Consider the following 27963-nt stretch of genomic DNA (forward strand, 5'->3'; position numbering starts at 1 on the left):
CTGGAGAGACCTGTTTATATATGATGTTTATATATTATATACAGCTGGAGCTGTGATCCTGGAGAGACCTGTTTATATATGATGTTTATATATTATATATAGCTGGAGCTGTGATCCTGTTTATATATGATGTTTATATATTATATACAGCTGGAGCTGTGATCCTGGAGAGACCTGTTTATATATGATATATTATATACAGCTGGAGCTGTGATCCTGGAGAGACCTGTTTATATATGATGTTTATATATTATATATAGCTGGAGCTGTGATCCTGGAGAGACCTGTTTATATATTATATATAGCTGGTGCTGTGATCCTGGAGAGACCTGTTTATATATTATATACAGCTGGAGCTGTGATCCTGGAGAGACCTGTTTATATATGATGTTTATATATTATATACAGCTGGAGCTGTGACCCTGGAGAGACCTGTTTATATATTATATATAGCTGGTGCTGTGATCCTGGAGAGACCTGTTTATATATGATGTTTATTATATTATATACAGCTGGAGATGTGATCCTGGAGAGCCCTGCCCTTCCTGTGTCTGAGGGAGATTCTGTGACTCTGCGCTGCAGATATAAGGTAACTCCCTCTGACCTCACAGCTGTTTTCTACAAAGATGGATCCCTCATCAGGGCTGAGTCTTCAGGAGAGATAACCATCCCTGCATTATCCAAGTCAGATGAAGGACTCTACAAGTGTTCCAGCTCGAAAGGAGAATCACCAGAGAGCTGGATGACAGTAACAGGTCAGATGAGAAACCTTGACATTCAGATTATTTGGTTGTTCTTTACAATGTGAAATTTGAGACGTTATATTCATAATCATCTGTGTACTTGTAATCTCACTTGGTCATTAGACGCAATACATACAGTACCATTCAAATGTTTGGACACACCTACTCATTCAAGGGTTTTTCTTATTTTTTTTACAATTTTCTACATTGTAGAATAATTAGTGAAGACATCACATTGTAGAATAATTAGTGAAGACATCACATTGTAGAATAATTAGTGAAGACATCACAATTATGAATTAACACATATGGAATCATGTAGTAACCAAACAAGTGTTAAACAAATCAAAATATACTTCATATTTGAGATTCTTTAAAGTAGCCACCCTTTGCCTTTATGATAGTTTGGCACACATTATTAAGGCCTGATTCACTCTGTCTGCTCGGGAACAGTTGATGTTGAGATGTGTCTGTTACATGACCTCTGTGAAGCATTTATTTGGGATGCAATCTGAGCTGCATTTAATTGTCCATTTCTGAGGCTGGTAACTAATGAACTCATCCTCTGCAGCAGAGGAAACTCTGTGTCTTCCTTTCCTGTGACGGTCCTCATGAGAGCCAGTTTCATCATTGCGCTTGATGGTTTTTGCGACTCCACTTGAAGAAACTTTCAAAGATCTTGAAAAAATTCCAGATTTGACTGACCTTCATGTCTTAAAGTAATAATGGACTGTCGTTTCTCTTTGCTTATCCTGTTTGGGATAGGGGCAGCATTGGGAAGTTTGGATGAAAAGCGTGCCTAGAGTAAACTGCCTGTTACTCAGGCCCAGAAGCTATGATATGCATATTTAGAAAACTAAAGTTTCCAAAACTGTTAAAATAACGTCTGTGAGTATAACAGAACTCATATAGCAGGCGAAAACCTGTCGTTCCTTTTCCTCTGTAATGGAAACGCTATTGTCCGGTTGAAATATTATTACATATTTATGATAAAAATACGGATTGATTTAAAACATCGTTTGACATGTTTTTACAAACTGTAATGGAGCTTTTTTGACTTTTCGTCTAGATAATGGTAACGAGCTTAGTGCTTTTGAATAAGTGTAATAAACGCGCGAACAAAACAGAGTTATTTGGACTTTATCGATGGACTTTATCGAACAAAACAAACATTTCTTGGGAGTCTTGCGAGTGCATTCTGATCAGCAAAGGTAAGAGAAGATTTATAACTTTTGTTGACCCCACAACTTGGCGGGTAATTGATAGCTTTGATGGCTGATCACTCAGAATTTTGAATAATGTATTTTCGCCGGAAAGCTATTTTGAAATCTGACAAAGGGTTTGCATTAGAAAGAAGTTAATCTTTCATTCTATGTAAAACAATTGTATCTTTCATCAACGTATATGATGAGTATTTCTGTAAATTGATGTGCTCTGTGCAAATTCACCGGATGTTTTGGAGGCAAAGCCTTACTGAATATAACGCGCCGAATGTAAACTAAGATTTTTTAAAGGTTTTTGGATATAAATATGAACTTGATCATACAAAACATACATGTATTGTGTAACATGAAGTCCTATGAGTGTCATCTGATGAAGATCATCAAAGGTTAGTGATTCATTTTATTTCTATTTCTGCTTTTTGTGACTCCTCTCTTTGGTTGGAAAATGGCTGCATGCTTTCTGTGACTAGCTGCTGAGGGGTTCGTTCCCAGACAGGTTATTTGAGCTGTTTTTGCCATAATATGGACTTGGTCTTTTACCAAATAGGGCTATCTTCTCTATACCAACCCTATCTTGTCACAACACAACTGATTGGCTCAAACGCACTATGAAGAGGAATTCCACAAATTCACTTTTAATAAGGCACCCCTGTTAATTGCAATGCATTCCAGGTGACTACCAAATGAAGCTGGTTAAGAGAATGCCACGAGTGTGAAAAAACTGTAATCAAGGCAAAGCGTGGGTTCTTTGAAGAATCTCAAATATAAATTATATTTGATTTGTTTAACACTTTTGTAGTTACTACATGATTCCATATGTTTTATTTCATAGTTTTTATTCTACAATGTAGAAATAGTACAAATAAATAAAAACCCTTGAATGAGTGTCCAAACTTTTGATTGGTACTGTATGTCTAAGATAATATTAGTCTGATTGATTATAACTATTTACTGTTGTTTCCTCTGGTGTTTTTCAAGATAGGGGCTCAACCTCATCCCCCCTCTCCCACCCCTCTCCTCTCCTCCCCGCTCCTCCTCCCTCTGTCTGTCTCTGGGTTGGTGGCTGCTCTCTCCATCTCTCTGATCATTCTACTGGTCCTGTTCTGCAAGAGGAACAAAGATGTAGCAGCTGAACCCAGAGATGTTACGTATGCTGACGTCAGAATCATACAGGACCCAGAACACAGGAGAAGGAGAGGTACACACACACACACATACACCCCCCCACACACACACACACACATACACACACACATACACACACACACACACACACACACACACACACACACGGTGTCTTTATGTCTTCAACCCGTTGTCTCGTCTCCTCCAGAGAAGTCTCCAGGAGCTGATCCAGTCTACTCTGCAGTGAAGACCTCCAACACCAAAGGTACTCTACTCTATAACACCACAGGTACTGTAGTACTGTATAACACTATAACACCACAGGTACTGTAATACTGTATAACACTATAACACCACAGATACTGTAATACTGTATAACACTATAACACCACAGGTACTGTAGTACTGTATAACACTATAACACCACAGGTACTGTAATACTGTATAACACTATAACACCACAGGTACTGTAGTACTGTATAACACTATAACACCACAGGTACTGTAATACTGTATAACACTATAACACCACAGGTACTGTAATACTGTATAACACTATAACACCACAGGTACTGTAATACTGTATAACACTATAACACCACAGGTACTGTAATACTGTATAACACTATAACACCACAGGTACTGTAATACTGTATAACACTATAAGGTACTGTAATACTGTATAACACTATAACACCACAGGTACTGTAATACTGTATAACACTATAACACCACAGGTACTGTAATACTGTATAACACTATAACACCACAGGTACTGTAGTACTGTATAACACTATACCACCACAGGTACTGTAGTACTGTATAACACTATAACACCACAGGTACTGTAGTAATGTATAACACTATAACACCACAGGTACTGTAGTACTGTATAACACTATAACACCACAGGTACTGTAATAATGTATAACACTATAACACCACAGGTACTGTAATACTGTATAACACTATAACACCACAGGTACTGTAATACTGTATAACACTATAACACCACGGTACTGTAATACTGTATAACACTATAACACCACAGGTACTGTAGTACTGTATAACACTATACCACCACAGGTACTGTAGTAATGTATAACAATATTACACCACAGGTACTGTAGTACTGTATAACACTATAACACCACAGGTACTGTAATACTGTATAACACCACAGGTACTGTAATACTGTATAACACCACAGGTACTGTAATACTGTATAACACTATAACACCACAGGTACTGTAATACTGTATAACACCACAGGTACTGTAGTACTGTATAACACTATAACACCACATGTACTGTAGTACTGTATAACACTACAACACCACAGGTACTGTAATAGTGTATAACACTATAACACCACAGGTACTGTAATACTGTATAACACTATAACACCACAGGTACTGTAATACTGTATAACACTATACCACCACAGGTACTGTAATACTGTATAACACTATAACACCACAGGTACTGTAGTACTGTATAACACTATAACACCACAGGTACTGTAATACTGTATAACACTATACCACCACAGGTACTGTAATACCTTATGACACTATAACACCACAGGTACTGTAATACTGTATAACACTATAACACCACAGGTACTGTAATACTGTATAACACTATAACACCACAGGTACTGTAATACTGTATAACACTATAACACCACAGGTACTGTAATACTGTATAACACTATAACACCAATACAGGTACTGTAATACTGTATAACACTATAACACCACAGGTACAATACATAACACTATACCACCACAGGTACTGTAATACTGTATAACACCACAGGTACTGTAATACTGTATAACACTATAACACCACATGTACTGTAGTACTGTATAACACTATAACACCACAGGTACTGTAATACCGTATAACACTATACCACCACAGGTACTGTAATACCTTATGACACTATAACACCACAGGTACTGTAATACTGTATAACACTATAACACCACAGGTACTGTAATACCTTATAACACTATAACACCACAGGTACTGTAATACTGTATAACACTATAACACCACAGGTACTGTAATACTGTATAACACTATAACACCACAGGTACTGTAATACTGTATAACACCACAGGTACTGTAATACTGTATAACACTATAACACCACAGGTACTGTAGTACTGTATAACACTATACCACCACAGGTACTGTAGTACTGTATAACACTATACCACCACAAATCAAATCAAAGTTTATTTGTCACTTGCGCCGAATACAACAATAATAATACTGCTGGGCCACTCTGTGTTTAGTTCCAGGTGGATCTGGTCCAGTCTGTGTTAATATCCTCTCTCTCTCCTGTGTTTAGTTCCAGGTGGATCTGGTCCAGTCTGTTTTAATATCCTCTCTATCCTGTGTTTAGTTCCAGGTGGTCCAGTCTGTGTTAATATCCTCTCTCTCTCTCTCTCTCCTGTGTTTAGTTCCAGGTGGATCTGGTCCAGTCTGGGTTAATGTCCTCTCTCTCTCCTGTGTTTAGTTCCAGGTGGATCTGGTCCAGTCTGTGTTAATATCCTCTCTCTCTCCTGTGTTTAGTTCCAGGTGGATCTGGTCCAGTCTGTGTTAATATCCTCTCTCTCCTGTGTTTAGTTCCAGGTGGTCCAGTCTGTGTTAATATCCTCTCTCTCTCTCTCTCTCTCCTGTGTTTAGTTCCAGGTGGATCTGGTCCAGTCTGGGTTAATGTCCTCTGTCTCTCCTGTGTTTAGTTCCAGGTGGACCTGGTCCAGTCTGTGTTAATATCCCCTCTCTCTCCTGTGTTTAGTTCCAGCTGGTCCAGTCTGTGTTAATATCCTCTCTCTCTCCTGTGTTTAGTTCCAGGTGGATCTGGTCCAGTCTGTGTTAATATCCTCTCTCTCCTGTGTTTAGTTCCAGGTGGTCCAGTCTGTGTTAATATCCTCTCTCTCTCTCTCTCTCTCTCCTGTGTTTAGTTCCAGGTGGATCTGGTCCAGTCTGGGTTAATGTCCTCTCTCTCTCCTGTGTTTAGTTCCAGGTGGACCTGGTCCAGTCTGTGTTAATATCCCCTCTCTCTCCTGTGTTTAGTTCCAGGTGGATCTGGTCCAGTCTGTGTTAATATCCTCTCTATCCTGTGTTTAGTTCCAGGTGGATCTGGTCCAGTCTGTTTTAATATCCTCTCTCTCTCGTGTGTTTAGTTCCAGGTGGATCTGGTCCAGTCTGTTTTAATATCCTCTCTATCCTGTGTTTAGTTCCAGGTGGATCTGCTCCAGTCTGTGTTAATATCCTCTCTATCCTGTGTTTAGTTCCAGGTGGATCTGGTCCAGTCTGTGTTAATATCCTCTCTCTCTCCTGTCGTTAGTTCCAGGTGGATCTGGTCCAGTCTGTGTTAATATCCTCTCTCTCCTGTGTTTAGTTCCAGGTGGATCTGGTCCAGTCTGTGTTAATATCCTCTCTCTCTCCTGTGTTTAGTTCCAGGTGGATCTGGTCCAGTCTGTGTTAATATCCTCTCTCTCCTGTGTTTAGTTCCAGGTGGATCTGGTCCAGTCTGTGTTAATATCCTCTCTCTCCTGTGTTTAGTTCCAGGTGGATCTGGTCCAGTCTGTGTTAATATCCTCTCTCTCTCCTGTGTTTAGTTCCAGGTGGATCTGGTCCAGTCTGTGTTAATATCCTCTCTCTCCTGTGTTTAGTTCCAGGTGGTCCAGTCTGTGTTAATATCCTCTCTCTCTCTCTCTCTCTCTCTCTCCTGTGTTTAGTTCCAGGTGGATCTGGTCCAGTCTGTGTTAATGTCCTCTCTCTCTCCTGTGTTTAGTTCCAGGTGGACCTGGTCCAGTCTGTGTTAATATCCCCTCTCTCTCCTGTGTTTAGTTCCAGGTGGATCTGGTCCAGTCTGTGTTAATATCCTCTCTATCCTGTGTTTAGTTCCAGGTGGATCTGCTCCAGTCTGTGTTAATATCCTCTCTATCCTGTGTTTAGTTCCAGGTGGATCTGGTCCAGTCTGTGTTAATATCCTCTCTCTCTCCTGTGTTTAGTTCCAGGTGGATCTGGTCCTTTCTGTGTTAATGTCCTCTCTCTCTCTCCTGTCGTTAGTTCCAGGTGGATCTGGTCCAGTCTGTGTTAATATCCTCTCTCTCCTGTGTTTAGTTCCAGGTGGATCTGGTCCAGTCTGTGTTAATATCCTCTCTCTCTCTCCTGTGTTTAGTTCCAGGTGGATCTGGTCCAGTCTGTGTTAATATCCTCTCTCTCTCCTGTGTTTAGTTCCAGGTGGATCTGGTCCAGTCTGTGTTAATATCCTCTCTCTCCTGTGTTTAGTTCCAGGTGGTCCAGTCTGTGTTAATATCCTCTCTCTCCCTCTCTCCTGTGTTTAGTTCCAGGTGGATCTGGTCCAGTCTGTGTTAATGTCCTCTCTCCCTCTTGTGTTTAGTTCCAGGTGGACCTGGTCCAGTCTGTGTTAATATCCCCTCTCTCTCCTGTGTTTAGTTCCAGGTGGATCTGGTCCAGTCTGTGTTAATATCCTCTCTCTCCTGTGTTTAGTTCCAGGTGGTCCAGTCTGTGTTAATATCCTCTCTCTCCCTCTCTCCTGTGTTTAGTTCCAGGTGGATCTGGTCCAGTCTGTGTTAATGTCCTCTCTCCCTCTTGTGTTTAGTTCCAGGTGGACCTGGTCCAGTCTGTGTTAATATCCCCTCTCTCTCCTGTGTTTAGTTCCAGGTAGATCTTGTCCAGTCTGTGTTAATCTCCTCTCTCTCTCCTGTGTTTAGTTCCAGGTGGATCTGGTCCAGTCTGTGTTAATATCCTCTCTATCCTGTGTTTAGTTCCAGGTAGATCTGGTCCAGTCTGTGTTAATATCCTCTCTCTCTCCTGTGTTTAGTTCCAGGTGGATCTGGTCCAGTCTGTGTTAATATCCTCTCTCTCCTGTGTTTAGTTCCAGGTGGATCTGGTCCAGTCTGTGTTAATATCCTCTCTCTCCTGTGTTTAGTTCCAGGTAGATCTGGTCCAGTCTGTGTTAATATCCTCTCTCTCCTGTGTTTAGTTCCAGGTGGATCTGCTCCAGTCTGTGTTAATGTCCTCTCTCTCTCCTGTGTTTAGTTCCAGGTGGATCTGGTCCAGTCTGTGTTAATGTCCTCTCTCTCCTGTGTTTAGTTCCAGCTGGTCCAGTCTGTGTTAATATCCTCTCTCTCCTGTGTCTAGTTCCAGGTGGATCTGGTCCAGTCTGTGTTAATATCCTCTCTCTCTCTCCTGTGTTTAGTTCCAGGTGGATCTGGTCCAGTCTGTGTTAATATCCTCTCTCTCTCTCCTGTGTTTAGTTCCAGGTGGATCCGGTCCAGGTGATGTGACCTATGCTGACATCAACCACACAGAGAAGAGACAACACAACAGGAGGAGAGGTAGGAAGAAGGGAGAGACCAACAACACTCCCCTAAATAATCTTTCTGAAGTAAATATGTTTTTACCGTGTTTTTAACATGCTTTTGTGTTTCTTTCAGAGAAGGTCGTTCCAGACCCTGTCTACTCAGCGGTGAAGACAGATAGACAGAGATACAGGTCAGAAGGTCGTTCCAGACCCTGTCTACTCAGCGGTGAAGACAGATAGACAGAGATACAGGTCAGAAGGTCGTTCCAGACCCTGTCTACTCAGCGGTGAAGACAGATAGACAGAGATACAGGTCAGAAGGTCGTTCCAGACCCTGTCTACTCAGCGGTGAATACAGATAGACAGAGATACAGGTCAGAAGGTCGTTCCAGCATAAAAAATAACTAGCTCACTTTTTGTTCAGATTTACAAATGAAGCACTGTGTATATAATCATTATTATAATAATAGATTATAGATCTTCAAAAACCAAACTTTGGAACGGGAAGCATAGAAATATCTCACAAAGAACAGATCTACCTCTACTTAGATTGGCTTTACAGCAGTTTGACAGATCTATAACATGATTCTATGTGGATTAGTTGGGTTACTCAAAAGGGTAGATATTGCCATTTTAACAAATGTAATCTGTGTGAACTTTAGGTAGAGCTGTATCTGGATCCTGGGATGTAACGTACAGACTGAGGTAGGTCCAGATCACTGTATCACTAACCCTAATGTACAGACTGAGGTAGGTCCAGATCACTGTATCACTAACCCTAATGTACAGACTGAGGTAGGTCCAGATCACTGTATCACTAACCCTAATGTACAGACAAAGGTAGGTCCAGATCACTGTATCACTAACCCTCATGTACAGACTGAGGTAGGTCCAGATCACTGTATCACTAACCCTCATGTACAGACTGAGGTAGGTCCAGATCACTGTATCACTAACCCTAATGTACAGACTGAGTTAGGTCCAGATCACTGTATCACTAACCCTAATGTACAGACTGAGGTAGGTCCAGATCACTGTATCACTAACCCTAATGTACAGACTGAGGTAGGTCCAGATCACTGTATCACTAACCCTAATGTACAGACTGAGGTAGGTCCAGATCACTGTATCACTAACCCTAATGTACAGACTGAGGTTGGTCCAGATCACTGTATCACTAACCCTCATGTACAGACTGAGGTTGGTCCAGATCACTGTATCACTAACCCTCATGTACAGACTGAGGTAGGTCCAGATCACTGTATCACTAACCCTAATGTACAGACTGAGTTAGGTCCAGATCACTGTATCACTAACCCTATGTACAGACTGAGGTAGGTCCAGATCACTGTATCACTAACCTCATGTACAGACTGAGGTAGGTCCAGATCACTGTATCACTAACCTAATGTACAGACTGAGGTTGGTCCAGATCACTGTATCACTAACCCTCATGTACAGACTGAGGTAGGTCCAGATCACTGTATCACTAACCCTCATGTACAGACTGAGGTAGGTCCAGATCACTGTATCACTAACCCTAATGTACAGACTGAGGTAGGTCCAGATCACTGTATCACTAACCCTCATGTACAGACTGAGGTTGGTCCAGATCACTGTATCACTAACCCTAATGTACAGACTGAGTTAGGTCCAGATCACTGTGTCACTAACCCTAATGTACAGACTGAGGTAGGTCCAGATCACTGTATCACTAACCCTAATGTACAGGCTGAGGTAGGTCCAGATCACTGTATCACTAACCCTAATGTACAGGCTGTGGTAGGTCCAGATCACTGTATCACTAACCCTAATGTACAGACTGAGGTAGGTCCAGATCACTGTATCACTAACCCTAATGTACAGACAAAGGTAGGTCCAGATCACTGTATCACTAACCCTCATGTACAGACTGAGGTAGGTCCAGATCACTGTATCACTAACCCTCATGTACAGACTGAGGTAGGTCCAGATCACTGTATCACTAACCCTAATGTACAGACTGAGGTAGGTCCAGATCACTGTATCACTAACCCTAATGTACAAACTGAGGTAGGTCCAGATCACTGTATCACTAACCCTAATGTACAGACTGAGGTTGGTCCAGATCACTGTATCACTAACCCTAATGTACAGACTGAGGTAGGTCCAGATCACTGTATCACTAACCCTCATGTACAGACTGAGGTAGGTCCAGATCACTGTATCACTAACCCTAATGTACAGACTGAGGTAGGTCCAGATCACTGTATCACTAACCCTAATGTACAGACTGAGGTAGGTCCAGATCACTGTATCACTAACCCTCATGTACAGACTGAGGTTGGTCCAGATCACTGTATCACTAACCCTCATGTACAGACTGAGGTAGGTCCAGATCACTGTATCACTAACCCTAATGTACAGACTGAGGTAGGTCCAGATCACTGTATCACTAACCCTAATGTACAGACTGAGGTTGGTCCAGATCACTGTATCACTAACCCTCATGTACAGACTGAGGTCAAACAAATCAAATTATATATGCCACATGCGCTGAATACAACCTTACATTGAAATGCTTATGAGTCCATATCTGACAGTGCAGTTTCAATAAAATATGGAAAGAATAAGAGATAAAAGTAACAAGTAATTAGCATCAGCAGTAAAAAAAAAATACAATATTTGAAATCGGAAGTTTACATACACTTAGGTTGGAGTCATTAAAACTCGTTTTTGACCACTCCACAAATGTCTTGTTAACAAACTATAGTTTTGGCAAGTCAGTTAGTTAATATCTACTTTGTTCATGACACAAGTCATTTTTACAACAATTGTTTACAGACAGATTATTTCACTTATAATTCACTGTATCACAATTCCAGTGGGTCAGAAGTTTCCATAAACTAAGTTGATTGTGCCTTTAAACAGCTTGTAAAATTCCATACAATTATGTAATGGCTTTAGAAGTTTCTGATAGGTTAATTGATATCATTTGAGTCAATTGGAGGTGTACCTGTGGATGTATTTCAAGGCCTACCTTCAAACTCAGTTCCTCTTTGCTTGACATCATGGGAAAATCAAAAGAAATCATCCAAGACCTCAGAAAAACAATAATTTTAGACCTTCACAAGTCTGGTTCATCCATGATAGCATTTTCCAAATGCCTGAAGGAACCACATTCATCTGTACAAAAAATAGTACGCAAGTATAAACACCATGGCAGCCGTCATACCGCTCAGGAAGGAGACGTGTTCTGTCTCGTAGGGATGTACGTACTTTGGTGCGAAAAGTGCTAATCAATCCCAGAACAACAGCAAAGACCTTGTGAAGATGCTGGAGGAAACAGGTACAAAAGTATCTATATCCACAGTTAAACTCAACCTATATCGACACAGCCTGAATGTCCGCTCAGCAAGGAAGAAGCCACTGCTCCAAAACCGCCATAAAATAGCCGGACTATGGTTTGCAACTGCACATGGGGACAAAGATCGTACCTTACTTTTTGTAGAATGGTCTGAATTTAAATGTAATAGGCATGTATGTAAACGTCCAACTTCAACTGTAGGTTAATTAAAGTGACTATGCATAGATGACAACAGAGAGTGGCAGTGGTGTGGAGAGGGGAGGGGGGTCAATGCAATTAGTCTGGGTAGTCTTTTGACGAGATGTTCAGGAGTTTTATGGCTTGGGGGTAGAAGCTGTTTAGAAGCCACTTGGTCCTAGACTTCAAATCAAATCAAATGTTATTTGTCACATACACATGGTTAGCAGATGTTAATGCGAGTGTAGCGAAATGCTTGTGCTTCTAGTTCCGACAATGCAGTAATAACCAACGAGTAATCTAGCTAACAATTTCAAAACTACTACCTTATACACACAAGTGTAAAGGGTTAAAGAATATGTACATAAAGATATATGAATGAGTCATGGTATAGAGCGGCATAGGCAAGATGCAGTAGATGGTATCGAGTACAGTATATACATATGAGATGAGTATGTAAACAAAGTGGCATAGTTCAAAGTGGCTAGTGATACATGTATTACATGATATAGATGATATAGAGTACAGTATATACATATGAGATGAATAATGTAGGGTATGTAAACATTATATTAAGTAGCATTGTTTAAAGTGGCTAGTGATATATTTGACATCAATTCCCATTATTAAAGTGGCTGGAGTTGAGTCAGTGTGTTGGCAGCAGCCACTCAATGTTAGTGGTGGCTGTTTAACAGTCTGATGGCCTTGAGATAGAAGCTGTTTTTCAGTCTCTCGGTACCAGCTTTGATGCACCTGTACTGACCTCGCCTTCTGGACGATAGCGGGGTGAACAGGCAGTGGCTCGGGTGGTTGTTGTCCTTGATGATCTTTATGGCCTTCCTGTGACATCGGGTGGTGTAGGTGTCCTGGAGGGCAGGTAGTTTGCCCCCGGTGATGCGTTGTGCAGACCTCACTACCCTCTGGAGAGCCTTACGGATGTGGGCGGAGCAGTTGCCGTACCAGGCGGTGATACAGCCCGACAGGATGCTCTCGATTGTGCATCTGTAGAAGTTTGTGAGTGCTTTTGGTGACAAGCCGAATTTCTTCAGCCTCCTGAGGTTGAAGAGGCGCTGCTGCGCCTTCTTCACAATGCTGTCTGTGTGGGTGGACCAATTCAGTTTGTCTGTGATTTGTATGCCGAGGACCTTAAAACTTACTAACCTCTCCACTACTGTTCCATCGATGTGGACAGGGGGGTGTTCCCTCTGCTGTTTCCTGAAGTCCACAATCATCTCCTTAGTTTTGTTGACGTTGATTGTGAGGTTATTTTCCTGACACCACATTCCGAGGGCCCTCACCTCCTCCCTGTAGGCCGTCTCGTCGTTGTTGGTAATCAAGCATACCACTGTTGTGTCGTCCGCAAACTTGATGATTGAGTTGGAGGCGTACGTGGCCACGCAGTCGTGGGTGAACAGGGCGTACAGGAGAGGGCTCAGAATGCACCCTTGTGGGGCCCCAGTGTTGAGGATCAATGCAGCGGGGTGGAGATGTTGTTACCTACCCTCACCACCTGGGGGCGGCCCGTCAGGAAGTCCAGTACCCAGTTGCACAGGGCGGGGTCGAGACCCAGGGTCTCGAGCTTGATGACGAGTTTGGAGGGTACTATGGTGTTAAATGCTGAGCTGTAGTCGATGAACAGCATTCTCACATAGGTATTCCTCTTGTCCAGATGGGTTAGGGCAGTGTGCCGTGTGGTTGAGATTGCATCGTCTGTGGACCAGCCAGCTGGTCTGCGCATGCTCTGAGGGCGCGGCTGGGGATGCCGTCTGGGCCTGCAGTCTTGCGAGGGTTAACACGTTTAAATGTTTTACTCACCTTGGCTGCAGTGAAGGAGAGTCCGCATGTTTTGTTTGCGGCCGTGTCAGTGGCACTGTATTGTCCTCAAAGCGGGCAAAAAAGTTACTTAGTCTGCCTGGGAGCAAGGCATCCTGGTCCGTGACTGGGCTGGTTTTCTTTTTGTAATCCGTGATTGACTGTAGACCCTGCCACATACCTCTTGTGTCTGACCCGTTGAATTGCGATTCTACTTTGTCTATATACTGACGCTTAGCTTGTTTGATTGCCTTGCGGAGGGAATAGCTACACTGTTTGTATTCGGTCATGTTTCCGGTCACCTTACCCTGATTAAAAGCAGTGCTTCGCGCTTTCAGTTTCACGCGAATGCTGCCATCAATCCACGGTTTCTGGTTTGGGAATGTTTTAATCGTTGCTATGGGAACGACATCTTCAACGCACGTTCTAATGAACTCGCTCACCGAATCAGCGTATTCGTCAATGTTGTTGTCTGACACAATACGAAACATATCCCAGTCCACGTGATGGAAGCAGTCTTGGAGCGTGGAATCAGATTGGTCGGACCAGCGTTCTTGTTTTAGCTTCTGTCTGTAGGCAGGAAGCAACAAAATGGAGTCAAAATGGTCAGCTTTTCCGAAAGTAGTGCGGGGGAGGGCCTTATATGCATCGCGGAAGTTAGAATAGCAATGATCCAAGGTTTTACCAGCCCTGGTTGCGCAATCGATATGCTGATACAATTTAGGGAGTCTTGTTTTCAGATTAGCCTTGTTAAAATCCACAGCTACAATGAATGCAGCCTCAGGATATATGGATTCTAGTTTGCAAAGAGTCAAATAAAGTTAGTTCAGAGCCATCGATGTGTCTGCTTGGGGGGGAATATATACGGCTGATATTATAATCGAAGAGAATTCCATTGGTAGATAATGCGGTCGACATTTGATTGCGAGGAATTCTAAATCAGGTGAACAGAAGGACTTGAGTTCCTGTATGTTGTTGTGACCACACCACGTCTCGTTAACCATAAAGCATATGCCCCCGCCCCTCTTCTTACCAGAAAGATGTTTGTTTCTGTCGGCACGATGCGTGGAGAAACCAGCTGGCTGCACTGTCTCTCGAGTGAGCCATGTTTCCATGAAGCAAAGAACGTTACAGTCCCTGATGTCCCTCTGGAATGCTACCCTTGCTCGGATTTCATCAACCTTGTTGTCAAGAGACTGGACATTGGCGAGTAGTATGCTAGGGAGTGGCGTGTGATGTGCCCGTCTCCGGAGCCTGACCAGAAGACCGCTTCGTTTGGCTCTTTTACGACGTCGTTGTTTTGGGTCGCAGGCTGGGATCCATTCCGTTGTCCTGGGTGAAAGGCAGAACACAGGATCCGCTCCGGGAAAGTCATATTCTTGGTCGTACTGATGGTGAGTTGACGCTGCTCTTATATTCAGTAGTTCTTCTCGACTGTATGTAATGAAACCTAAGATGACCTGGGGTACTAATGTAAGAAATAACACGTAAAAAAATAAAAAAAACTGCATAGTTTCCTAGGAACGCGAAGCGAGGCGGCCATCTCTGCCGGCGCCGGAATATTAACTAACACCCAGTGGACCAATAAGAAACAGTAATATTAACACCCAGTGGACCAATAAGAAACAGTAATATTAACTAACACCCAGTGTTTGTTATGAATGATGAAGCATGTTGTGTTTGTTATGAATGATGTAGCATGTTGTGTTTGTTATGAATGATGGAGCATGATGTACCATCTCTTCTGAACTAGTCTGTCTGTCTCCCCTTTACCCCAGAGGCCTTGTATCTGACAGTCAAATACCCAACCCACTACACCCAGAAGTCTTGAATCTTTCAGTCATACACCCAACCCACTATACACAGAGGCCTTGTATCTGACAGTCATACACCCAACCCACTATACACAGAGGCCTTGTATCTGACAGTCATACACCCAACCCACTATACACAGAGGCCTTGTATCTGACAGTCATACACCCAACCCACTATACACAGAGGCCTTGTATCTGACAGTCATACACCCAACCCACTATACACAGAGGCCTTGTATCTGACAGTCATACACCCAACCCACTATACACAGAGGCCTTGTATCTGACAGTCATACACCCAACCCACTATACCCAGAGGCCTTGTATCTGACAGTCATACACCCAACCCACTATACACAGAGGCCTTGTATCTGACAGTCATACACCCAACCCACTATACACAGAGGCCTGTATCTGCAGTCATACACCCAACCCACTGTGAGGCCTTGTATCTGACAGTCATACACCCAACCCACTATACACAGAGGCCTTGTATCTGACAGTCATACACCCAACCCACTATACCCAGAGGCCTTGTATCAGAACAGTCAAACACCCAACCCACTATACACAGAGGCCTTGTATCTGACAGTCAAAAAACCCACTATAAGAGGCTTGTATCTGACAATGTCAAATAAAATTGTTTAAAAACCCAACCCACTATACCAAAGGCAATAGACAGTCAAAAACCCACTATTAAATTGTATCTGACAGTCAAACACCCAAATTAACAGAGGCCTTTATAACAGTCAAAACCCAACCCACTTAAAGAGGCCTTGTATCTGACAGTCAAACACCCAACCCACATACATATTTTTTTCTGATAGTCATACACCCAACCCACTATACACAGAGGCCTTGTATCTGACAGTCATACACCCAACCCACTATACACAGAGGCCTTGTATCTGACAGTCATACACCCAACCCACTAATGGCCTTGTATCTGACAGTCATGAGGCCTTGTTTCTAATGAGGCCTTGTATCTGACAGTCATACACCCCACTATACACAGAGGCCTTGTATCTGACAGTCATACACCCAACCCACTATACACAGAGGCCTTGTATCTGACAGTAAGTAGCTTGCGGGATGTAGCATGTATCATTGTGAGGTTGTGTTGTGTTACAGTGTGAGAGGTAGAGAGAGATTGAGATCCAATCTAATTAAATCAAGTGTTATTTGTACAGAACATTTCAGACACGGACACACAACACAATTTGCTTCACAGGAAAAAAATACAAATCTATGAAAATGTCAAATAAAATATTTAAAAAAAATATACAACAAAGACAATAGGATAAAAAAACGTATTAAATTAAATTAACAATTAAATTATAACAATTAAAACTGAATGACTTAAAAGTACCGTAAGGAAAAGCAAAACTACATACATATTTTTTTTTTATATGTCCACAGTTTCCCCTCGGGTTCTCTGGCAGATATTCAATTAACTGTTTTGAATGCTCTCTCATTTCTAATGGCCTTGTTATATATGATGCTCTCTCATTTCTAATGGCCTTGTTATATATGACGCTCTCTCATTTCTAATGGCCTTGTTATATATGATGCTCTCTCATTTCTAATGGCCTTTTTATATATGATGCTTCTCATTTCTAATGGCCTTGTTATATATGATGCTCTCTCATTTCAATGGCCTTGTTATATATGATGACTCTCTCATTTCTAATGGCCTTGTTATATATGATGCTCTCTCATTTCTAATGGCCTTGTTATATATGATGCTCTCTCATTTCTAATGGCCTTGTTATATATGATGCTCTCTCATTTCTAATGGCCTTGTTATATATGATGCTCTCTCATCTCTAATGGCCTTGTTATATATGATGCTCTCTCATTTCTAATGGCCTTGTTATATATGATGCTCATTTCTAATGGCCTTGTTATATATGATGCTCTCTCATTTCAATGGCCTTGTTATAAATGATGCTCTCTCATTTCTAATGGTCATTATATATGATGCTCTCTCATCTCTAATGGCCTTGTTATATAGTGATGCTCTCTCATTTCTAATGGCCTTGTTATATATGATGCTCTCTCATTTCTAATGGCCTTGTTATATATGATGCTCTCTCATTTCTAATGGCCTTGTTATATATGATGCTCTCTCATTTCTAATGGCCTTGTTATATATGATGCTCTCTCATTTCTAATGGCCTTGTTATATATGATGCTCTCTCATTTCTAATGGCCTTGTTATATATGATGCTCTCTCAGAATATCTGGTCTGGTGTCTGACATTTAAACAGTATAACATGATACTCTGGTCTGGTGGCTGACATTTAAATAGTATAGCATGATGCTCAAAAGACTCAAAGTCATCAAGCCAAACGTTACAACTGACAGCATTAAAAATAGAGGTCTCCCCCCGCCCACCACACGGATATACAGAGACTTATCAGAGCAGGAGATCTGTGGCTGTTTGAGGTTAGAGCTATATGTGAACAACATCACCCACACCTCTGTCCCTCACACATTTTACATGTATTTTTTAACATGTTTTTGGTCATTTAGCGACTGTAGACAATCTTTTAGCAGACTCTCTAGTCCAGAGAGACTTACAGTAGTGAGTCATTTAGCAGACTCTCTAGTCCAGAGAGACTTACAGTAGTGAGTCATTTAGCAGACTCTCTAGTCCAGAGAGACTTACAGTAGTGAGTCATTTAGCAGACTCTCTAGTCCAGAGAGACTTACAGTAGTGAGTCATTTAGCAGACTCTCTAGTCCAGAGAGACTTACAGTAGTGAGTCATTTAGCAGACTCTCTAGTCCAGAGAGACTTACAGTAGTGAGTCATTTAGCAGACTCTCTAGTCCAGAGAGACTTACAGTAGTGAGTCATTTAGCAGACTCTCTAGTCCAGAGAGACTTACAGTAGTGAGTCATTTAGCAGACTCTCTAGTCCAGAGAGACTTACAGTAGTGAGTCATTTAGCAGACTCTCTAGTCCAGAGAGACTTACAGTAGTGAGTCATTTAGCAGACGCTCTTGTCCAGAGAGACTTACAGTAGTGACCAACTGAGCCACACACACACACACACACACACACACACACACACACACACACACACACACACACACACACAGAGAGAGAGAGATCTGCACAGACACACACACACACACACACACACACACACACACACACACACACACACACACACACACACACACACACACACACACACACACACACACAGAGAGAGAGAGAGATCCGCACAGACTCACACACAGAGAGACCCACATAGACCCACACACACATACACAAACGCACAAACGCACAATCCTGCACATCCCTCTTCTTCCCTTTGTTGACTGTTGTTGGCTATTTTAGTCTGAATGGGATGGGTGGTTGAATGGGTTCAGTTGTTGTCGGAAGTTACACTTAGCTTGGAGTCATTAAAACTCGTTTTTCAACCACTCCACAAATTTCTTGTTAACAAGCTATATTTTTGGCAAGTCCATCTACTTTGACACAAGTAATTTTTCCAACACATGTTTACAGACAGATTATTTCACTTATAATTTCCTGTATCACAATTCCAATTCCTGGGTCAGAAGTTTCCTTACACTAAGTTGACTTTAAACAGCTTGGAAAATTACAGAAAATGATGTCATGGCTTTAGAAGCTTCTGATAGGCTAATTGACATCATTTGAGTCAATTGGAGGTGTACCTGTGGATGTATTTCAAGGCCTACCTTCAAACTCAATGCCTCTTTGCTTGACATCATGTGAAAATCAAAAGAAATCAGCCAAGACCTCATAAATAAATTGAAGACCTCCAGAAGTCTAGTTCATCCTTTTTGCAATTTTCAAACACCTGAAGGTACCACGTTCATTTGTACAAGTATAAAGTATAAACACCATGGGACCACCCAGCCGTCATACCGCTCAGGAAGGAGACATGTTCTGTCTCCTTGAGATGAATGTACTTTGGTGCGAAAAGTGCAAATCAATCCCAGAACAACAGCAAAGGACCTTGTGAAGTTGCTGGAGGAAACAGGTGCAACAATATCTGTATCCACAGTAAAACGAGTCCTATATCGACATAACCTGAAAGGCCACTCAGCAAGGAAGAAGCCACTGCTCCAAAACAGCCATAAAAATGCCAGACTACAGTTTGCAACTGAACATGGGGACAAAGATTGTACTTTTTTGACAAATGTCCTCTGGTCTGATGAAACAAAAATAGAACTGTTTGGCCATAATGACCATCGTTATGTCTGGTGAAAAAATGGGGAGGAGGCTTGCAAGCCAAAGAACACTAACCCAACCATGAAGCACGGGGGTGGCAGCATCATGTTGTGAGGGTGCTTTGCTGGAGGAGAGACTGGTGCACTTCATAAAATAGATGACTTCATGGGGATGAAAAATGATGTGGATATATTGAAGCAACATCTCAAGATATCAGTCAGGAAGTTAAAGCTTGGTCGCAAATGGGTCTTCCAAATGGACAATGACCCCAAGCATACGTCCAAAGTTGTGGCAAAATGGCTTAAGGACAACAAAGTCAAGGTATTGGAGTGGCCATCACAAAGCCCTGACCTCAATCCTACAGAAAATATGTGGGCAGAACTGAAAAAGTGTGTGCGAGCAAGGAACCTGACTCAGTTACACCAGCTCTGTCAGTAGGAATTCACTCAACTTGTTGTGGAAGCTTGTGGAAGGCTACCTGAAACATTTGACCCAAGTTAAACAATTTAAAGGCAATGCTACCAAACACTAATTGAGTGTATGTAAACTTCTGACCCACTGGGAATGTGATGAATGAAATAACAGCTGAAATAAATCATTCTCTCAACTATTATTCTGACATTTCACATTCTTAAAATAAAGTGGTGATTCTAACTGACCTAAGAATTTTTACTAGCATTACATGTCAGGAATTGTGAAAAACTGAGTTTAAATGTTTTTGGTGAAAGTGTATGTATACTTCCGACTTCAACTGTACGTGGGAACCGACGTATTCTGTGTGATGTACATTCAGAGTTCTAAACACTTAAAACACCAGTCAAACACCTGGTTGAATGAGTCATTATAATTGGGGTCCTCTGTCCCTCACTCATCTCTCTCTCCTCTCTCTTTACCTAGTGACCCTGTTCATTAGAACGTCATGGTGTTGGAGGTCTTCACTGTAGTAGACTGGATCAGCTCCTCTGTCCCTCACTCATCTCTCTCTCCTCTCTCTTTACCTAGTGACCCTGTTCATTAGAACGTCATGGTGTTGGAGGTCTTCACTGTAGTAGACTGGATCAGCTCCTCTGTCCCTCACTCATCTCTCTCTCCTCTCTCTTTACCTAGTGACCCTGTTCATCAGAACATCATGGTGTTGGAGGTCTTCACTGTAGTAGACTGGATCAGCTCCTCTGTCCCTCACTCATCTCTCTCTCCTCTCTCTTTACCTAGTGACCCTGTTCATTAGAACGTCATGGTGTTGGAGGTCTTCACTGTAGTAGACTGGATCAGCTCCTCTGTCCCCCACTCATCTCTCTCTCCTCTCTCTTTACCTAGTGACCCTGTTCATTAGAACGTCATGGTGTTGGAGGTCTTCACTGTAGTAGACTGGATCAGCTCCTCTGTCCCTCACTCATCTCTCTCTCCTCTCTCTTTACCTAGTGACCCTGTTCATTAGAACGTCATGGTGTTGTAGGTCTTCACTGTAGTAGACTGGATCAGCTCCTCTGTCCCCCACTCATCTCTCTCTCCTCTCTCTTTACCTAGTGACCCTGTTCAATAGAACGTCATGGTGTTGGAGGTCTTCACTGTAGTAGACTGGATCAGCTCCTCTGTCCCTCACTCATCTCTCTCTCCTCTCTCTTTACCTAGTGACCCTGTTCATTAGAACGTCATGGTGTTGGAGGTCTTCACTGTAGTAGACTGGATCAGCTCCTCTGTCCCCCACTCATCTCTCTCTCCTCTCTCTTTACCTAGTGACCCTGTTCATCAGAACATCATGGTGTTGGAGGTCTTCACTGTAGTAGACTGGATCAGCTCCTCTGTCCCTCACTCATCTCTCTCTCCTCTCTCTTTACCTAGTGACCCTGTTCATTAGAACGTCATGGTGTTGGAGGTCTTCACTGCAGTAGACTGGATCAGCTCCTCTGTCCCCCACTCATCTCTCTCTCCTCTCTCTTTACCTAGTGACCCTGTTCATTAGAACGTCATGGTGTTGGAGGTCTTCACTGTAGTAGACTGGATCAGCTCCCTGTCCCTCCATCTCATCTCTCTCTCTCTCTCTTTACCTAGTGACCCTGTTCATTAGAACGTCATGGTGTTGGAGGTCTTCACTGTAGTAGACTGGATCAGCTCCTCTGTCCCTCACTCATCTCTCTCTCCTCTCTTTACCTAGTGACCCTGTTCATTAGAACGTCATGGTGTTGGAGGTCTTCACTGTAGTAGACTGGATCAGCTCCTCTGTCCCTCACTCATCTCTCTTAGAGTCAGTTTACCTAGTGACCCTGTTCATGCAGAACGTCACTGGTGTGGAGGTCTTCAGCTGTAGTAGACTATCAGTCCTCTGTCCCCCACTCATCTACTCTCCTCAGAAGGAAAGTTACCTAGTGACCCTGTTCATGATGAATAATGGTGTTGACTTCTTCTACTGTAGAGACTGGATCAGCTCCTCTGTCCATGATGATCTGTCTCTCTCTCTCAACCTAGTGACCCTGTTCATTAGAACGAAAATGGTGTTGGAAAATGGTCTTCACTGTAGTAGACTGGAGTAATCACTGTCCCCCACTCATCTCTCTCTCCTCTCTCTTTACCTAGTGACCCTGTTCATCAGAACGTCATGGTGGATGGAAAAATATGCTCTAATTCAGCTGCGGTGAATAACCACAACCCTGAAGTCAATCTCTTTATTCTCCTTTCTGGATCTTCTCTCTCAAACGTTCCCTTTTCACACCAACGGACTTATCTTTAGACTCTGCAGCCTTGACCTCCATCAACAGCATCAGCAATCAGTGAGGTGTAACAGTATTCCACTACTGAAGAATTGTCTCGGTTTAGTGGAGTATCATGCACTTCTCTTTAGAAGACATTGTTTAATCAATGGAGAATAACATGTTCACCACTGACTGAAGACATTGTCTCTAATCCAGGTTGTAAAGACTTGTTCCACTACTGAAGACATTGGAAAGTTATAGTGTTTTGTCCATGTTGAATAATGTAAGACTTTGTACTACTAATCTAAGGAAAGTTATAACATTTCCACTACTGAAGACATGTAAAGGCTTCAATATGCTAACTTGTCAAATAAAGCTTCAGAAAATGTGAAAAATGTTATTTGTCACTTTCAAAGTTTGAGTAATAACATGTTCCACTACTGAAGACATTGTCTCTAATCTAGTGGAATAATTACATGTTCCACTACTGAAGACATTGTCGCTAATCTAATGGAGTAATAACATGTTCCACTACTGAAGACATTGTCTCTAGTCTAGTGGAGTAATAACATGTTCCACTACTGAAGACATTGTCTCGAATCTAGTGGAGTAATAACATGTTCCACTACTGAAGACATTGTCTCTAGTCCAGGTTGGAGTAATAACATGTTCCACTACTGATGACATCGTCTCTAATCTAGTGGAGTAATAACATGTTCCACTACTGAAGACATTGTCTCTAATTTAGTTTAGTAATAACATGTTCCACTACTGAAGTCATTTCTCTAATCCAGGTTGGAGTAATAACATGTTCCACTACTGAAGACATTGTCTCTAATCTCGTTTAATAATAACATGTTCCACTACAGAAGACATTTCTCTAATCCAGGTTGGAGTAATAACATGTTCCACTACTGAAGACATTGTCTCTAATCTAGTGGAGTAATAACATGTTCCACTACTGAAGACATTGTCTCTAATCTAGTGGAGTAATAACATGTTCCACTACTGAAGACATTGTCTCGAATCTAGTGGAGTAATGACATGTTCCACTACTGAAGACATTGTCTCTAATCTAGTGGAGTAATAACATGTTCCACTACTGAAGACATTGTCTCTAATCTAGTGGAGTAATAACATGTTCCACTACTGAAGACATTGTCTCTAATCTAGTGGAGTAACAACATGTTCCACTACAGAAGACATTGTCTCTAATCTAGTGGAATAATAACATGTTCCACTACTGAAGACATTGTCTCTAATCTAGAGGAGTATTAACATGTTCCACTACTTAAGACATTGTCTCTAATCTAGTGGTGTAATAACATGTTCCACTACTGAAGACATTGTCTCTAATCTAGTGGAATAATTACATGTGCCACTACTGAAGACATTGTCGCTAATCTAATGGAGTAATAACATGTTCCACTACTGAAGACATTGTCTCAAATCTAGTGGAGTAATAACATGATCCACTACTGAAGACATTGTCTCAAATCTAGTGGGGAAATAACATGTTCCACTACTGAAGACATTGTCTCTAATCTAGTGGAGTAACAACATGTTACACTAATGAAGACATTGTCTCTAATCTAGTGGAGTAATAACATGTTCCACTACTGAAGACATTGTCTCTAATCTAGTGGATTAATTACATATTCCACTACTGAAGACATTGTCTCTAATCTAGTGGAGTAACAACATGTTACACTACTGAAGACATTGTCTCTAATCTAGTCGAGTAACAACATGTTACACTACTGAAGACATTGTCTCGAATCTAGTGGAGTAATAAGATGTTCCACTACTGAAGACAATGTCTCTAATCTAGTGTAGTAATAACATGTTCCACTACTGGAGACATTGTCTCTAATCTAGTGTAGTAATAACATGTTCCACTACTGAAGACATTGTCTCTAATCTAGTGGAGTAATAACATGTTCCACTACTGAAGACATTTCTCTAATCCAGGTTGGAGTAATAACATGTTCCACTACTGAAGACAATGTCTCTAATCTAGTGGAGTAACAACATGTTCCACTACAGAAGACATTGTCTCTAATCTAGTGGAATAATAACATGTTCCACTACTGAAGACATTGTCTCTAATCTAGAGGAGTATTAACATGTTCCACTACTGAAGACATTGTCTCTAATCTAGTGGAGTAATAACATGTTCCACTACTGAAGACATTGTCTCTAATCTAGTGGAATAATTACATGTGCCACTACTGAAGACATTGTCGCTAATCTAATGGAGTAATAACATGTTCCACTACTGAAGACATTGTCTCAAATCTAGTGGAGTAATAACATGATCCACTACTGAAGACATTGTCTCAAATCTAGTGGAGAAATAACATGTTCCACTACTGAAGACATTGTCTCTAATCTAGTGGAGTAACAACATGTTACACTAATGAAGACATTGTCTCTAATCTAGTGGAGTAATAACATGTTCCACTACTGAAGACAATGTCTCTAATCTAGTGTAGTAATAACATGTTCCACTACTGAAGACATTGTCTCTAATCTAGTGGATTAATTACATATTCCACTACTGAAGACATTGTCTCTAATCTAGTGGAGTAACAACATGTTACACTACTGAAGACATTGTCTCTAATCTAGTCGAGTAACAACATGTTACACTACTGAAGACATTGTCTCGAATCTAGTGGAGTAATAAGATGTTCCACTACTGAAGACAATGTCTCTAATCTAGTGTAGTAATAACATGTTCCACTACTGGAGACATTGTCTCTAATCTAGTGTAGTAATAACATGTTCCACTACTGAAGACATTGTCTCTAATCTAGTGGAGTAATAACATGTTCGCTTACTGAACACATCGTCTCTAATCTAGTGCAGTAATAACATGTTCCACTACTGAAGACATTGTCTCTAATCTAGTGGATTAATTACATGTTCCACTACTGAAGACATTGTCTCTAATCCAGGTTGGAGTAATAACATGTTCCACTTCTGAAGACATTGTCTCAAATCTAGTGGAGTAATAACATGTTCCACTACTGAAGACATTGTCTCGAATCTAGTCGAGTAATAACATGTTCCACTACTGAAGACAATGTCTCTAATCTAGTTTAGTAATAACATGTTCCACTACTGAAGACATTGTCTCTAATCTAGTGGATTAATTACATGTTCCACTACTGAAGACATTGTCTCTAATCTAGTGGAGTAACAACATGTTACACTACTGAAGACATTGTCTCGAATCTAGTGGAGTAATAACATGTTCCACTACTGAAAACATTGTCTCTAATCTAGTGTAGTAATAACATGTTCCACTACTGAAGACATTGTCTCTAATCCAGGTAGGAGTAATAACATGTTCCACTACTGAAGACATTGTCTCTAATCTAGTGGATTAATTACATGTTCCACTACTGGAGACATTGTCTCTAATCCAGGTAGGAGTAATAACATGTTCCACTACTGAAGACATTGTCTAAAAATCTAGTGGAGAAATAACATGTTCCACTACTGAAGACATTGTCTCGAATCTAGTGGAGTAATAACATGTTCCACTACTGAAAACATTGTCTCTAATCTAGTGTAGTAATAACATGTTCCACTACTGAAGACATTGTCTCTAATCTAATGGAGTAATAACATGTTCCACTACTGAAGACATTGTCTCTAATCCAGGTTGGAGTAATAACATGTTCCGCTACTGGAGACATTTTCTCTAATCTAGTGTAGTAATAACATGTTCCACTACTGAAGACATTGTCTCTAATCTAATGGAGTAATAACATGTTCCACTACTGAAGACATTGTCTCTAATCCAGGTTGGAGTAATAACATGTTCCACTACTGGAGACATTTTCTCTAATCTAGTGGATTAATTACATGTTCCACTACTGGAGACATTGTCTCTAATCCAGGTAGGAGTAATAACATGTTCCACTACTGAAGACATTTTCTCTAATCTAGTGGATTAATTACATGTTCCACTACTGAAGACATTGTCTCTAATCTAGTGGAGTAACAACATGTTACACTACTGAAGACATTGTCGCTAATCTAATGGAGTAATAACATGTTCCACTACTGAAGACATTGTCTCAAATCTAGTGGAGTAATAACATGTTCCACTACTGAAGACATTGTCTCTAATCTAGTGGAGTAATAACATGTTCCACTACTGAAGACATTGTCTCTAATCTAGTGGAGTAACAACATGTTACACTACTGAAGACATTGTCTCTAATCTAGTGGAGTAACAACATGTTACACTACTGAAGACATTGTCTCGAATCTAGTGGAGTAATAACATGTTCCACTACTGAAGACATTGTCTCGAATCTAGTGGAGTAATAACATGTTCCACTACTGAAGACATTGTCTCTAATCTAGTGGATTAATTACATGTTCCACTACTGGAGACATTGTCTCTAATCCAGGTAGGAGTAATAACATGTTCCACTACTGAAGACATTGTCTAAAAATCTAGTGGAGAAATAACATGTTCCACTACTGAAGACATTGTCTCGAATCTAGTGGAGTAATAACATGTTCCACTACTGAAAACATTGTCTCTAATCTAGTGTAGTAATAACATGTTCCACTACTGAAGACATTGTCTCTAATCTAATGGAGTAATAACATGTTCCACTACTGAAGACATTGTCTCTAATCCAGGTTGGAGTAATAACATGTTCCGCTACTGGAGACATTTTCTCTAATCTAGTGTAGTAATAACATGTTCCACTACTGAAGACATTGTCTCTAATCTAATGGAGTAATAACATGTTCCACTACTGAAGACATTGTCTCTAATCCAGGTTGGAGTAATAACATGTTCCACTACTGGAGACATTTTCTCTAATCTAGTGGATTAATTACATGTTCCACTACTGAAGACATTGTCTCTAATCCAGGTTGGAGTAACAACATGTTACACTACTGAAGACATTGTCTCTAATCTAGTGGAGTAATAACATGTTCCACTACTGAAGACATTGTCTCTAATCTAGTGGAATAATTACATGTGCCACTACTGAAGACATTGTCGCTAATCTAATGGAGTAATAACATGTTCCACTACTGAAGACATTGTCTCAAATCTAGTGGAGTAATAACATGTTCCACTACTGAAGACATTGTCTCTAATCTAGTGGAGTAATAACATGTTCCACTACTGAAGACATTGTCTCTAATCTAGTGGAGTAACAACATGTTACACTACTGAAGACATTGTCTCTAATCTAGTGGAGTAACAACATGTTACACTACTGAAGACATTGTCTCGAATCTAGTCTAGTAATAACATGTTCCACTACTGAAGACATTGTCTCTAATCCAGGTGGGAGTAATAACATGTTCCACTACTGAAGAGATTGTCTCTAATCTAGTGTAGTAATAACATGTTCCACTACTGAACACATCGTCTCTAATCTAGAGTAGTAATAACATGTTCAACTACTGAAGACATTGTCTCTAAT

General features: G+C 41.2%; 1 protein-coding gene across 7 annotated transcripts in view; it reads left to right on the top strand.

The window, feature by feature from the left end:
* LOC135574204 (low affinity immunoglobulin gamma Fc region receptor III-A-like) overlaps positions 1-27963 on the top strand; it is an 83651-nt gene that overhangs the window by 14395 nt on the left and 41293 nt on the right. For 2 of the 7 annotated variants that reach the window (XM_065025122.1, XM_065025123.1), the window contains exons 2-7: positions 513-755; positions 2949-3164; positions 3300-3356; positions 8398-8478; positions 8578-8818; positions 9107-9149. In XM_065025122.1, the coding sequence (XP_064881194.1) occupies positions 513-755; positions 2949-3164; positions 3300-3356; positions 8398-8478; positions 8578-8684 (704 nt within the window). In that variant the 3' untranslated portion in view covers positions 8685-8818; positions 9107-9149. Of the gene's footprint in view, positions 1-512; positions 756-2948; positions 3165-3299; positions 3357-8397; positions 8479-8577; positions 8819-9106; positions 9150-20909; positions 21808-22376; positions 22455-27963 lie in introns of those variants that run through there. The other 5 variants (XM_065025124.1, XM_065025126.1, XM_065025121.1 and 2 more) reach the window with 4 other exon arrangements.

Source organism: Oncorhynchus nerka, linkage group LG12 (genome assembly GCF_034236695.1).
Source record: "Oncorhynchus nerka isolate Pitt River linkage group LG12, Oner_Uvic_2.0, whole genome shotgun sequence".
NCBI classification, from domain to species: Eukaryota; Metazoa; Chordata; class Actinopteri; order Salmoniformes; family Salmonidae; genus Oncorhynchus; species Oncorhynchus nerka.